At 42.8% G+C, this 14153-nt stretch overlaps 1 protein-coding gene across 1 annotated transcript in view; it reads left to right on the top strand.

Moving 5' to 3' along the window:
* Nucleotides 1–14153, top strand: part of LOC108796936 (synaptotagmin-C-like) — a 180461-nt gene that overhangs the window by 155081 nt on the left and 11227 nt on the right. Inside the window, exons 10-11 of the mRNA XM_018568497.1 lie at nucleotides 2779–2908; nucleotides 3929–4058. Coding sequence (XP_018423999.1) covers nucleotides 2779–2908; nucleotides 3929–4015 — 217 coding nt within the window. The 3' untranslated portion in view covers nucleotides 4016–4058. The remainder of the gene's footprint in view (nucleotides 1–2778; nucleotides 2909–3928; nucleotides 4059–14153) is intronic.

The raw sequence follows: 14153 nt of genomic DNA, 5'->3' as shown, positions 1-14153 counted from the left end.
ATCATAGACTCCTGAAGGTCTAAGTCCTATAACTCAGAGATTTTGGAAAGCATACATTTTCTGAAGAGTAACGTATAAGTCGCCTGCAGCAGCAACATAGCTACAGACCTGGGATAGTGAGCAGATGTTTGATAAACTATCTGATCATCTCAGTATTTTTTACATCCACAAACATTGATGGGGTGCTCATATCCTACATGTGAGCAAGCATGCCAATGATTTCCAGTTTAAATAATATATTATATTACATATATTATATGGTTCAAATCCCTGTCAGGCCACTATCTGCAAAGAGTTTGTATGTTCTCCCTGTGCTTGCGTGGGTTTCCTCCGGGTTCTCTGGATTCCTCACACACTCCAAAGACAAGCTGGCAGGTTAATTGGCTCCTGTGAATGTGCACTATGTAAAGCACTGCGTAAATTGTCTGCTATATAAAATACCTGTAATAAATAAAAATAAATAGTTTGTGTAACCCTTGTAAGATCGGTTTTCCCAAGCCAGTTGACCTGATATCTTACTGATGGCCACCTGTATATTGTTATGTACTGTATTCTCTGCACATGTCATAAATATGTGAGAATGGCAAAAAATATATATAGTACTAGGGTGGAAGGAGGACAAGAAAAGTTGTAGTTATCTCTGAGATAACGGCTGTATGTAGTGTTTGTACTGTGTTAGGCATGCATGTATAGTAGTGGCCACTCATAATGATCTGCGTCTTTTGTCACTAATCATTTTGGATGATTGTCAAGAAATAATTAAAACCAGAATGTAGTAGGGGTGCCAATAGGTCCTCTGCTTTATATACCATTGGGTTGTACAAATCCAGCAATCAATAACCTACACAGACATAGGAGACGCTTAAGTTATTGAGCTATTCCTTCTGGCGGTTTCTGCACTGACCCCTTCAGTTCTAAGCTGCATCCACATCTACACATGTCTAGAGGTGGCGAATCAAATTCAAGATAAGAGAAAATACAGAAGTTCTGAATGTTGTGCCTTAGTGATACCTCCCCTTTCCTTATGCCCACTAATATAATAAATACAGCTGCAATGGGTTTGCATTAGTCAGGATTAACAGATCTATATTATTATTATTATAGAGGCGAGCATGGGAGGAGTTGATGACGGAGCTGGAAAGCAGGAGGTCTTGTGAAGAGCGTAGGGGACCGTTAGGGTAATACTTTGAGACCAGGTTGGAGATATAGCCAGGGCCAGAGTTGTGGATGGCTTTGTAAGCGGTTGTTAATATTTTGAATTTTATCCTTTGGGCTATAGGAAGCCAGTGCATGGATTGACAGAGGGGGTTGCAGACACTGAGCGGTTGGTTTGTTGAATGAGTCTAGCAGCTGCATTCATGATAGACTGAAGGTGGGATATCCTGTGGAAGGCCAATGGGGAGGGAGTTGCAATAGTCCAGATGAGAGATAACAAGGGAGTGGATGAGTAATTTTGAGGTTTCCTTGGTGAGGAAGGAGCTTATTTTGGAGATGTTACGAAGGTGAAGGCGGCAGGATTTGGATAGTGATTGGATGTGGGGAAGAAAGGTGAGGTCCGTGTCAAGGATGACACCTAGGACCTTGGCATGGGGGGAGGGCTGGATAGTTGTGTTAACAATCTCAAGTTTAAAGTTGGGGGAAGGTGCACGGGGGGGGAATATCATTAGCTCAGTTTTTGAAGGGTTGAGTTTTAAGAAGTGTTGCGAAATCCAGACTGATATGTCAGTTTGTAGATTAGTGACACGCAATGACACTGAGGGGAAAGTTGCGGAGTATGCGTTGGTGTACATACATTTAATAGATTTGAGTGTCATCGGCATAGAGATGGTATTGGAAGCCATGTGAGGTTATTAACTGACCAAGAGAGGAGGAAGAGAAGGGGTCCAAGGACAGAGCCTTGGGGGATACACCCCAATTACACTTTTATACGGGGGACACAAATAATCTATCAGCCAAAAATGAGTTATAATCAGGCAATCTGAACAAATTATTGCATTTTATTTTTCTATTATCAACCTCAAAGACTTTTGCTAGATCTCTACTAATAGAAATATAGCAGCTGGTATTGTGTTGCACTGGGTGGCACAGTCCATTAGTTTTAATACATGAGAGCCAAGTGTGCAGTGTCTAAATGCACCAACAATGTACATATGGAACAAAAGGGTCCAACTGATGATCCAAATCAGGGGTAGGCAAACTCTGGCCCTCCAGCTGTAGTGAAACAATAAATTCCATCATACATCTGCCTCTTGGAGTCATGCCTGTGGCTGTCAGTCTTGCAGTGCCTAATGGGATTTGTAGTTTGACCACAGCTGGAGGGCCAGATTTTGCTTGCCCCTGCTCTAAATCATAATGCATAACCAGATGTTGACAAAAACCTTAACATTGATGTTTAATCTGCGTATATATTTTGCCTTCCCTGGTTTCTCCCCCATCAACCTGCTACCTGATGTTTTTAAATAAATACTTACCTTATTTTAGACCCAGTGATGTCACTACTGGGTTCCTGTGCTTCTCTTTGCAATGGCACGGCATTGCTGGTGGGAGGGATCTATAGATAGCTCGTTGAAAACTGGGACCTGCACCCTACAATTCACATTAACACACTGCACAAATGTAAGTGAGCCCTACGTGTAATGCTGGCGTTCCATGTTCAGGGCCTATTAGAATCTATTAAACATTTAAATGAGAATGAATTTGAATTCGGTAGAAGGTTTTGAATATCAGTGCTGGTTTTTCTAATGGAAAGGGGTATAACTTGTATGTATGTTTCTACAGTATAGGTCATAATGAAGTCATTGGGATGTGCCGAGTGGGCAGCGACGCAGACATGCCTGGCAGAGAACACTGGAACGAGATGTTGGCAAACCCTAGAAAGCCCATTGAACACTGGCATCAGCTGGTTGAGGTAAATGGTCCCCGAAAATCTTTGTTTTAGAACACAATGTCAGTAAACAGTTTGTTTTCCACAATACAATAATCAGTATTTACAAAGCCCATAGACTGGTCTTTCTCCATGTTTTAATCTGGAGGAACCCTTTAAATATTCAGGTTTTGGAGAACCCCTGCTGAATATTATTATAACTGCAAATCGTTATACATTATTGTGATTAGTAGGTTGTATAAAAGTTTTCAATTAAAAAAAATATTGTATCTAAAAAAAATTGACACCCAGGGCAGATATTTTTTAACATATTCTCCTGCTCTATACAACAAAACTATTTTAAGTAATAATTTTGAAATGAATATTAATAATAGAAGAGAAACATGCACAGTAAAAAATGTCCAACACCAGTGATCAGTGTAGAAGTGACTCCTTACTTTGGTGGTCAGTGTAGATCGAAAATCAATTAATCGCTCAAAGAATTCCTAGCAACATCAGGAGAAACCCTAAGGTTTCACAGAACCATGGTTGAGAGAGGCTGCTCTTGACCCTTTTCATTGGCATAAGTAGTGCCATCTCATACCATGTGATGGGTATCAAATTTAGCACTTAACTGACTCTTAAAGAATATATTGAGTTGGAAAACCATTGAACTCAAAACTATAGGTAAAATATAGTGTATATTTAGTATACAGATCATTTTTAGATTACACTAGCCTTTGATACCAGGAGCCTCGTCTAGGTAGTTCTCGGTGTGGGGCTTTGGTGCTAAAAATAAGTTAACTACTCCTAGCCTGCAATCTATATATAATCATTAATGTGTGGCTCTCAAAGGGGGCATTTATAAATGTATCCCTAGCATTGGGGATACGTTTATAAATGCCTCCATTTCAAGAGCCACCACTTAACATTGTATGTAGCTGCAGTCTCTCAATCCAAGACCTCTTCCCATATTCCAGCATGCAGTTTAATTTGATGGTTATTTAATTGCACATGATATATAAAATTAAGTGGAAACTAACTGGTGTTTTTTGATTGTTGCAGGAAAAGGCACTGGCCAGTTTCGTGACAAAATCTTCCCCGCCGCGGGAGAAGCCGAGTATAGTAGTGGACAATACACTGTCTGACTAGTCATTTCCACTAGAGAGGAAGAGAGAAACAGATCAGGAGAGCTGTAAGTATCTAAGTTGTACTATTTCAAAAAACTTCATATAAGGGTTCACAACACTCAGTCTACATATAGTGTAATCACCATCATTTGTTATCAACCATCTTCATACAAGGGTTCATAACACTGAGTCTACATAGAGTGTAATCACCATCATTCATTATCAACCATGTTCATACAAGGGTTCATAACACTGCATCTACATAGAGTGTAATCACCATCATTCGTTATCAACCACCTTCATACAAGGGCTCATAACAATGAATCTACATAGAGGGTACTCACCATCATTCGTTATCATTCATCTTCATACAAGGGTTCATAACACTGAATCTACATAGAGTGTAATCACTATCATTCGTTATCAACCATCTTCATACAAGGGTTCATAAACCCGAGTCTATAAAGAGTGTAATCACCATCATTCGTTATCAACCACCTTCATACAAGGGTTAATAACACTCAGTCTACATGGAGTGTAATCACCATCATTCGTTATCACCCATCTTCATACAAGGGTTCATAACACTGAATCTACATAGAGGGTACTCACCATCATTCGTTATCACCCATCTTCATACAAGGGTTCATAAACCCGAGTCTACATAGAGTGTAATCACCATCATTCGTTATCAATCATCTTCATGCAAGGGTTCATAACACTGAGTCTACATAGAGTGTAATCACCATCATTCGTTATCAATCATCTTCATGCAAGGGTTCATAACACTGAGTCTACATAGAGTGTAATCACCATCATTCGTTATCAATCATCTTCATGCAAGGGTTCATAACACTAAGTCTACATAGAGTGTAATGACCATCATTCGTTATCAATCATCTTCATGCAAGGGTTCATAACACTGAGTCTACATTGAGTGTAATCACCATGATTCAGCAGTAAAGTATATTGTACTCTTTTCAAAGGAAAAGATAATGTAATATAATTTTAAATCAATTTTTTAAAATGTTTGTTTCAAAGAATATGTACTCTTTCAGCACTCGTCCTTTATTCTTGTCCCTGTTTCCTGATACAAAAAGGTCATTTGAAAAAGGTACCAGTTTTGTTGATTTAAAAAAATGAGTTTGGGACACAGAGACCTCCAGCTTGGAAGCAGTTTACATCTTTTTTTTCTTGCAGTAGCTGCTCCCGGCCACCATTAGAGGAAGCTAAAGGGAGGACAAGAAACCAACTTAATAAAGTCATTAATGAGCACCCTGCCTCTTTTCTTCCTTTATGCTCCCTCTAGTGGTTGCATGAGCAACTGCAACAGGAAGGAAGGATGTAAATACACTAATGCCAGGCTACAGAGTGAATGAGAACCTTCACAGACATATCACTCAAACGGGTACTTTATGCAATTGATTTTTTTTTTTTAGCAAGCTGAAGTAAAATTATTACTTTATACATTATTTGTTTTGCAAATAAACATTTAGCTCCTGTTTCCATCTGTGCTCCAGGGGAACGCGCAGGACGTTGCGCAAAGTCCTGCAGCACATGAAAAAACATGTCATTTTTGCAGGCACAAATTGTCGCTCATTGGGCAGCCCATTGAAATCATTTTTAGTACAGATATTTCCCGAACATGTGCCCCCATTGCAATATTTCATCTCACGTTTTGTTGCATTGACAACTGTCAAATTTTAGGGTTTTTTCATCACTTTTCAGTCCAATGATAACGGTCACCAAGACAAATTCCTCCCTTCCCCCCAGCAAGGAGACACAGAAAACAACAGTAAAAGCTTGACAGGGGTTCCAGCTGTTCCCTACAGTAAAATAAAAGTTTCAGCTAGAGATACACATCTAAACAGGGAAGTTGGAGGACAGTGAAGAACATTCATGACACTGGATGGCAGTACAGGTTTTTAAAGAGACAGCACAGTAGAAGCTGTTTACTTTTAGCTAAAAGTTATTATGAAGCACCTATAACAGGCAGAAAAGGAGGAGGGGGAGGAGTTACTGTTCTAATGTATTCACTTGTGTGTGTAAATTTCCGCTTCAGTCATTGTGCTCTGTAAACAGCAGACTGTTTTCAACAAAGCGCACAAAGATATCCTGAAATACATTTGAAATAAGGTTCAGAACTCAATATGTTGGGTAGAAATCTGAATACAAAATATTCATAAACAGTTTTATATAATATAAGATAATTCCCCCTATCATAGGCTGGCAGTGGGACTCTCTATCCTGTTCCTCCTCCATTGCCTAAAAAGGAGCACGTCATTCCTGTTTCTAGGAGACGCTGTGCCAAGCTCTGCTGATATAGTCAGTAGATTATTTTAAATCGAGTACCTTGTGGAACAATTATTGCCATGCATTAAGGAGTGTACTTTGCAGCCTCTGGTTTATCCTGAGAGAGCTGCAGTGTATTATCTCTTCAATGAGGTATCTCTGATCGACAGCTTTCATAACTCTGGCAGCCTTCAGATCTACATGAGATACTGTACAAACGGTATCAAGGCATCTACAATAAATATTAGGGTTAGATGGTTTGCATTATTTTAGCAGCTTTAACTTCCTATACAAATACAACATTGCTGAAAACCATGTTTTAGTAGATCTTTCTGGATTACCTCCCAGTAGATACATATTATAAAATAACAACAAATAAAAAAACCTGGGATAATGTTGCAGCCAAGCAGGAATATTTATAAGAAACTGCATGGACAGTACCTAAGCTTACAAGACCCACCTTACTCTTTGAGAAGGTATAGAGAATGTGTACATCTTTCTTTTTTTTAAATCTTCTTTCTTTCTTTCAATCTTTCTTTCCTTTCCTTACCCTTCCTTTCCTATCCTTACCTTTCTTTTCCTTTCCTTTTCCTTTCCTATCCTTACCTTTCTTTTCCTTTCCTTTTCCTATCCTTACCTTACCTTTCCTTACTTTTCCTTTCCTATCCTTACCTTACCTTTTCCTTTCATTTCCTTTCTATCTTTTCCTATCCATACCTTTCCTATCCTTACTTTACCGTTCCTTTCTTTTCCTTTTCTTTGCTGAATCTTCAGCAGTACCTTGAGCGCCAACGGTAGAGGAGGAAAAAGATATGCCAGAGGGAAGTCCCATATTATGGAAAATGCATCCTTTGCTATTGCTTCGTGACAGCTGTGCCTGGATACAAATTTGTGCAGCTTGGTATTCTGCCGTGTCGCCATCAGATCGACTAGGGGTGTGCCCCACTTCCGGAACACTGGCTCCAAGTACCTGGGGTTCAGTTCCCACTCCCCGTTGCTTGGGAACACTCTGCTCAGATGATCCGCCAATACATTCTCCACTCCCGGGAGGTAGGCCGCTGTCAAGGCCTGCACATGCTTCTCGGCCCGCAAGAAGATTTCGTTCGGCAGGCACAGGAGGGGAAGGCTCCTGGTCCCGCCCTGCCTTCTGATGTAGGAGACCGCCATCCTGCTGTCCATCATCACTTTGACCTGTTGGTGCTGAAGCAGGGGTTGAAACGCCCTCAGAGCCAGAGAGGCGGCCTTCAGTTCTAACCAGTTGGACTGTGTTGACACCGGGCCTTCCCATCGCCCCTGGATCTGATGCCCTAAACAGTGCGCTCCCCACCCCTGCAGGCTGGCATCCGTAGTCAGAGTGACCCAGGTACCTAGCCCCAGAGGCAGCCCTTGAGAGAGGCACGGGGAAACTCTCCACCAGCACAAATTGTCTAGCATTGCTGAAGGCATAATGATCTTCTGGCCCAATGCTGTGTGGTTCCATTGCTGCAGAAAACACGTTTGGAACTGCCGCATGTGCGTCCTTGCCCACTGTACCACTGGGATACAAGAGGACAACATCCCTAGTAGAACCATACAGTCCCTGGCCTGCAAGGCCTGTAAGGTGATGACCTTGGTGACACAGGCGGAAATCTCTGCTCTCCGACATTCTGGAAGGAACACTCGGTTCTGGCTGGAGTCCAGAATGACCCCCAAGTACTCCATCCTCCGAGATGGAACCAGATGACTCTTCTTGGCATTGATCAACCAGCCGAATCGGCCGAGGGTCGTAAGGACCAGATCGCGATGGGCCAGCAAAGTTTGGCACGACCCCCCCAGCACCAGGATGTCGTCCAAATAGTGAAATATCTTGACACCGTCGAGCCGGAGCAGAGCTATAACTGCCACTAACATCTTTGAGAAGGTTCGCGGAGCTGTTGACAGGCCAAAAGGTAGGGCACAGAACTGGAAATGATGGCCTGCGATCGTGAAACGAAGAAACCTCTGATGACCCACCGCGATTGGCACATGAAGATAAGCGTCCTCCAGATCTATGGAGATCATCCAGTCCCCCTGTTGGACCACTGAGATAATGGTCTGGACTGATTCCATGCGAAACGACCTCACGTGAATAAAGGCATTCAATCTCTTCAGGTCCAGTACTGGACGGAAGCCCCCGGAGGTCTTCTTTACTAGAAAAATGGGGGAGTAGAAACCCTGGCCCCATTCTTCCCGGGGCACCAGGGCAATAGCTCTTTTTGCTAGCAACTCCGTGACGTAGTCGAGCAGCAATCTTCTCTTCAACTGCTCCCGTGGTAATAGTGTGCTTACGAAAGTCGGTGGGGGTAGAGACTTGAACTCTATGCGATAGCCGCTGTTGACAATAGTTCTGACCCAGGCATCTTCTATTTCCGCCACCCAGGCGCCTTTGAAGGCCAACAGCCTCGCACCTACTGGGGCAACCTGGGTGTGCGCACCTTTAAAATTGCTTGTCGGCGGCCTTTTGCTTTAACATCTCGCAGGAGCGACGACTGAGCCCCTCTCCACTGGGGCCTGGAAAACTGTCTACCGGGTCTGTATGTTCTTGCCTCCCGAAACCTCTGTGATCCCTGACCGGGCCGAAAGGACTGCTGCTTCCGTCTAAATCCCTGCGGAAGGAGGCCCGATTTGCCTCCCTTCACCCTCTTAATGGCGTCCTCCAATGTCTTCCTGAAGAGATTCTTGCCATCATAAGGGATAGAGCACAAAGCTTGCTTGGAGGCTGCATCGGCAGTCCAATGGCGCAGCCACAATGCTCGCTTCGCCATCACCGAATGACCTATTAATTTGGAGGAAAGGCGGACCAGGTCAATAGAAGATTCCGCCAGGAAATCCGCAGAGAGATTCAGGTCCACTAGGGCGGGCACTATTTGCGTGCTTTCCAAGCCTGATTTCAGAGCGACATCCACGGTGGATACCCAAACCTTCAAGGCTTTCGAAAGTGAAGTGAGTGCCAAGGCGGGGCAAAAAGCAAACAATAGCAGCACGGAACCAACAGGAAACAGCAATGACCTGCAGGATATCCTCTGTGTTCCTGTGGTATAAATCCCCCATGCTGCCTGCTGATAGGGCGTTCGGGACGCCCGGAGCGTGAATTAACCTACTGCGCATGCGCGCCACTAGCGTCCCGCCGTCCCCATAGTAACCCATTACGAACCTCCTGGAGCAGACGCCGGCGCATGCGCAGAAGGCCACATAGACGCCGCGACCAACGCGGCGGAAGAAAGAAACATAAAAACATATAGAAACATGCTCCCCCCTGTCCCTGCAACCCGCACCACGGGTACCCACTCTCAAGGAGCTTTACTACCAGCAGAGGGGTCTTCCAACTCGGGAGAGGCTGAACCTGGCTGGGACAAACGGCAGGGAGGATCTCAAACAATCGTGTCCTGGAGGGAGGAAAAAAAGAGAACAGGTACTAGGGGAGGGGGCTAGTCTTTTATTAGCTAGTTGTACTATATATATATACATATATATATTTGTATCGTCAATATGCTAATATTTGGCATTCTTCCTTTGTGTCAGCTGGAAGATTTTGGTCTCCTTTTCACATTTTTTCAGACTCATTTTGCTTTTTGTGATTGAAAGTTTTAATGAAGTCCAGTGTTTACAGAACTCAATGGGGTTGAATAAGAAAAGTCAAAAAGTCAAATAGGCTGTTCACTGTGCAATGGAATTTTCTCTTAGCTTAGTGAATGTGGCAAAAATTCCCTTTGAAAAAAATACCCAATCACATGCAAAAAAAAAAAGAAAATACTATGTTTGCTGGCACATGATTAGATGATGGAAGTCAGCAGAGCCTTACTGCAAGGGAGATATCACTTGCAAAATGAAAATTCTATTAAAAAGTGAACAGTCTATTTGCCCTTAATAAATCAACCCCATGGAGTTATTTCAGCAGTGAGTTAACCCTTATCAGATTGCACTGTTTTAGTCAGACAAAGGGAGCTGCAAAGCAAGCAGGGTCAGCTGTGCAATCTCTTTGGGAATCTTTTGCCATGGATTAAATGTTTGTTTATTTGCAAAACAAAGATTATAGCTTTATACGTCTAAATGTCTTCTGTACTAAAGTAAAATCCCTCATAAAAACAAGCAAAAAGACATTTAAAATGTTTAAATGTTATACAAAAATAAATGGTAGCTTTCTTTAAATGTACGGGTTTTCTGCTGTCTCAGTGGTTAGAACAGTCATCGCAGGAGAATGTGTTTATTTTCTTCTGAAGTTATGTTTGTTCGAATATACTTTGTTGTGTTTTTAAACACCCTACAATATGAACATTGTACCAAAAACAACCTTGCTATTTTATGTATTTATGTTTTGTTACTTTACTGACATGGTTTATGTTTCTGTGCAACGTGTATACCCTTTGCAGTTTTTATCATTTCAAGGTAGAAAACATTTTTGGGGTTTGAAACAGTTGGAGGTGCATATCTGATCAGCACACAATGAGCAGAATGTATCAAAACCGGAGCAGACAGAATCGGGAGCAGTCGCCCATGGCAACCTATCAGCTTTGGTCTTTCATTTTCAAATCTTAACTAAACAAACAGAAAGGAGAATCTGATAGTTTACTTTGGGCAACTGCTCCAGATTCTCCCTGCTCCAGTTTTGGTAAATTTCCGCCAATGTCCATTGGCACAGAAGTTGGCCCAATGATAGGCTTAAAATCCAACTTTTGTATATTGCAGGGAAGGGTTGGGGCTTCTGACAGGTTTCTATTCTTATTGCTTGTGTCCCTGTTGGGGAGATTTCACCTGAATTCCTTTGAGGATTGGAAGTGATAGAAAAATGATCGAAAGGTGACAATGAGGAAAAACAAAAACACGTTTAGTAGCAGTTTCTTTGTCCGTGCCTTACTGTGTCTTGCCTGCCATTTCTTTTATGGGCTTACAGGGCCTACAGGGATAGGAAGTGAGGGGGTATTTCCCAATTGGATCACAGACAAAAATGTAGATCTACTTACCAGTACTGGCAAGATAAAAGCTTAAAGGAGAAGTATTGGGAGAGTAAAATGTATTCTTTCCAATAGTTTGAGCCAGCGTATGACACTGCAGCTGTCACATGCTGGATCTATAGCTCGACAACTGAGCTAACAAACCGCTGATTGCTCAGCTCACGGCTTCTGCCTGCAAAGAGTGGTGACTGTCAATGCTCCCCCTCTCTCCATTCCTCCAGCTCTCACTGGAGGGACAGTTAGGGGAGGTTGCAGGCACAGCTTGCACTGGCTCTAGAGAGACAGGGCCAGCTATCAATCAGGCAGCCGGATGCATATATTATTGTTGGGATCTTTCCTGGCTGCAGCGTGACTCTGCACTGTCACTTTATAGTGGGCTATATGCCTGCTATATGCTGACTTTGGGTCACAGGAGTACATTAGTAAATGTACTTCTGTGACTTAAAAGAGAACTACAGCCAAAAAGGTTTGGCTGTAGTTCCCTTTTAATGTTTGAAGATGATTAGTTCCAGGGCACACATAAAAATGAATTATTACATATTAAAATGTACGTGCAAACATTACAACATTTAAAAGGACACACATAAAGACCAGGCCCCTTTTTATTTTGCACTGAGCTTCGTAACAATGCTAGAAGTACATCCTTTGTTCATATTGTTTGGATGAACACGGCTTTCAAACAATCTCTGACCAGTTCATTGATCCTGAGGTACCCAACCTGCAGGACAGTCAGGTTTCCTGCTAAGTAGATGTTAATAAACAGAGAGGTTTTTGTGAAGGGGGAAGCAATTAAGAGAACATATGACCTACATTTGTCTAACGTGACATCTATACTGCATTATGTACGGGATATATATCTAGCTATATCGGGTCCAGGATTGACTGGCTACAGGCTCTCTGTGTTAGAGAAGTGAAATGCCCATTTGTCTTTCCTCACCTTGATTATACAGCCTCCAATCTATTTGTGTGATTGAATGTGCTGTAAACTAGGATCGGGCTGTGTCAGTTGCCTATTACAGAACATTAAGAGGCAATTAATTTAGGTCTGATGGAGGATATGAAGCACAGTGAAGTCATGTACAGTGGTGGCCATGTGTAGCTCTTGTATATAATTCTTGGATCTGGAGCACGCATTTTGTATGATATAGATTACGCTGTCCACATTCTATACTAAAGCTGAATGCCAGGCACAAAAACTGTCCACATTCTATATTAAAGGAGAACTATGGGGTCAGTGTTTTTCCCCATAGTTCTCCTTAGGGTAACGGGAGGACACAAACTAGCGTCCTCCCGTTACCATAAGCTCAGTATACCGAGAGCGGTATACTGAGACGCCGCAGCCGGAGCGGATCACGACTTAGATGACGGGATCCGCCCAGCTGCATGAGTGACAGCTGGCTCTGCCTATCTAGAGGCAGAGCCAGCTGTACCCGCCCCCTCCCCCGTCCGTTCCGCCAGTCAGCACTGGCAGATCGGAGCGGGGAGAGGGGAATCACGCCCCTCCCCCTGTCACGGCAGAGAACCCGGTATGTGTTCGTTCACCTCCCGATCTACTGAGCCGACCTCTGACAGCCTCATTGTCACAGGTCGGCTAGAACTATGAGGTGAGTAAAAAGCACTCACCTCATAGTTCTCCTTTAAAGCTGACTGCCAGGTATGAAAACGTTCACTTAATATATACCTCAATAGCCGCAAAGGATATAAATCCACTTTACGTGCAAAATGCTTTTGCAAGCCCAGATATTATCATAATATATTAGTAGTGACATCATCAGTGTGCTGCACATAGTCTGTGCAGAGAGCAGATCTGTGGGAGGGCCCCCGCAGGCTCCACCCACTACATGCTGCCTGAAATCTACAGGAGGGGGCGGATATGAGACCAGTCACCCGGGTCTAGTAGAGAGAGCAGCAGTGTTTGGTCTTTATTACAGGAAGCTGCACTGATCTGGAAGAAATACACAAACCACACCAAGATTCCACTAAGAATAAACATAACTTTTGCATAAGGCAATATATGCTTATCCTGGAGTTCATCTTTAACTGTATTTCCCAGTTAACACTTTTTTTTTAGTTTTTTTTTTTTTATAGTATATTGAAGGATTGGAACTTCTGTTGCTCTTTACTGGTACCCAGGGCTCTGTTTGAGAGATTTCCCCTCACTTATTAAGTGGTTAATAAGACTAGAATGTCTTGTCAGATTTGTATTGCTCTGTGTCCCTGTTGTAGATAGTCTGCCACCCACCGAATGTCTGGAGGTATGGCCAATAAAGTGGGTGTTGCTTTACAGTGTATGACTTGTATTGTGGGTCTAAAATAAGCCTCATAATTAGGTTTCATTGGCAGTTGTCTGTGCTAGTAATATTCCCGCCACCATTTTAAGCCAGTGGCTGGCTGTTACAATAAGCCCCCTCCCAGCACTAGCACTGGTGATCAGTGGCAGGCTGAAACAATACAATAACGCTCAGCATTTTCAGTGTTGACTTACCTGAGCTCACCCTCCTGCGCTGTGCCCACTGGCTGGTACTATAGTTCTACTGCCGGTATGAGATCATTCCACTTGACTGTTTCAACTTCTTTCAGTGACTTAAATGCAGAGAGTGTTCCAGCACTCGGCACGCGACCACCACTCTGTAGACCCAAAGATCTCTCCAGCCATACCGCTGAAATAGATATAGAATGTAAAATTGATAGAGACTTCCAAATAACCAGTCAAACAACATTTCTTAAGCATGTTTCATGTGACAAATAAGCTAAGGCTATTTATCTAGTGTGACAAATGAGCTAAGGCTATTTATCTAATATTTAGTGACACTGCTTAAACTGTGTAATGTGCATTGTTGTTGTGTGTGTTCCCCCCCCCCCCCCCCCCCTCTCCCACACACATCCTTCTTTTTCAAC

Source organism: Nanorana parkeri, unplaced genomic scaffold, assembly GCF_000935625.1.
Source record: "Nanorana parkeri isolate BGI_ZX_2015 unplaced genomic scaffold, ASM93562v1 scaffold1198, whole genome shotgun sequence".
NCBI lineage: Eukaryota > Metazoa > Chordata > Amphibia > Anura > Dicroglossidae > Nanorana > Nanorana parkeri.
The sequence above is the reverse complement of the archived record's forward strand: the minus strand, read 5'-3'. Positions and strand labels throughout refer to the sequence as shown.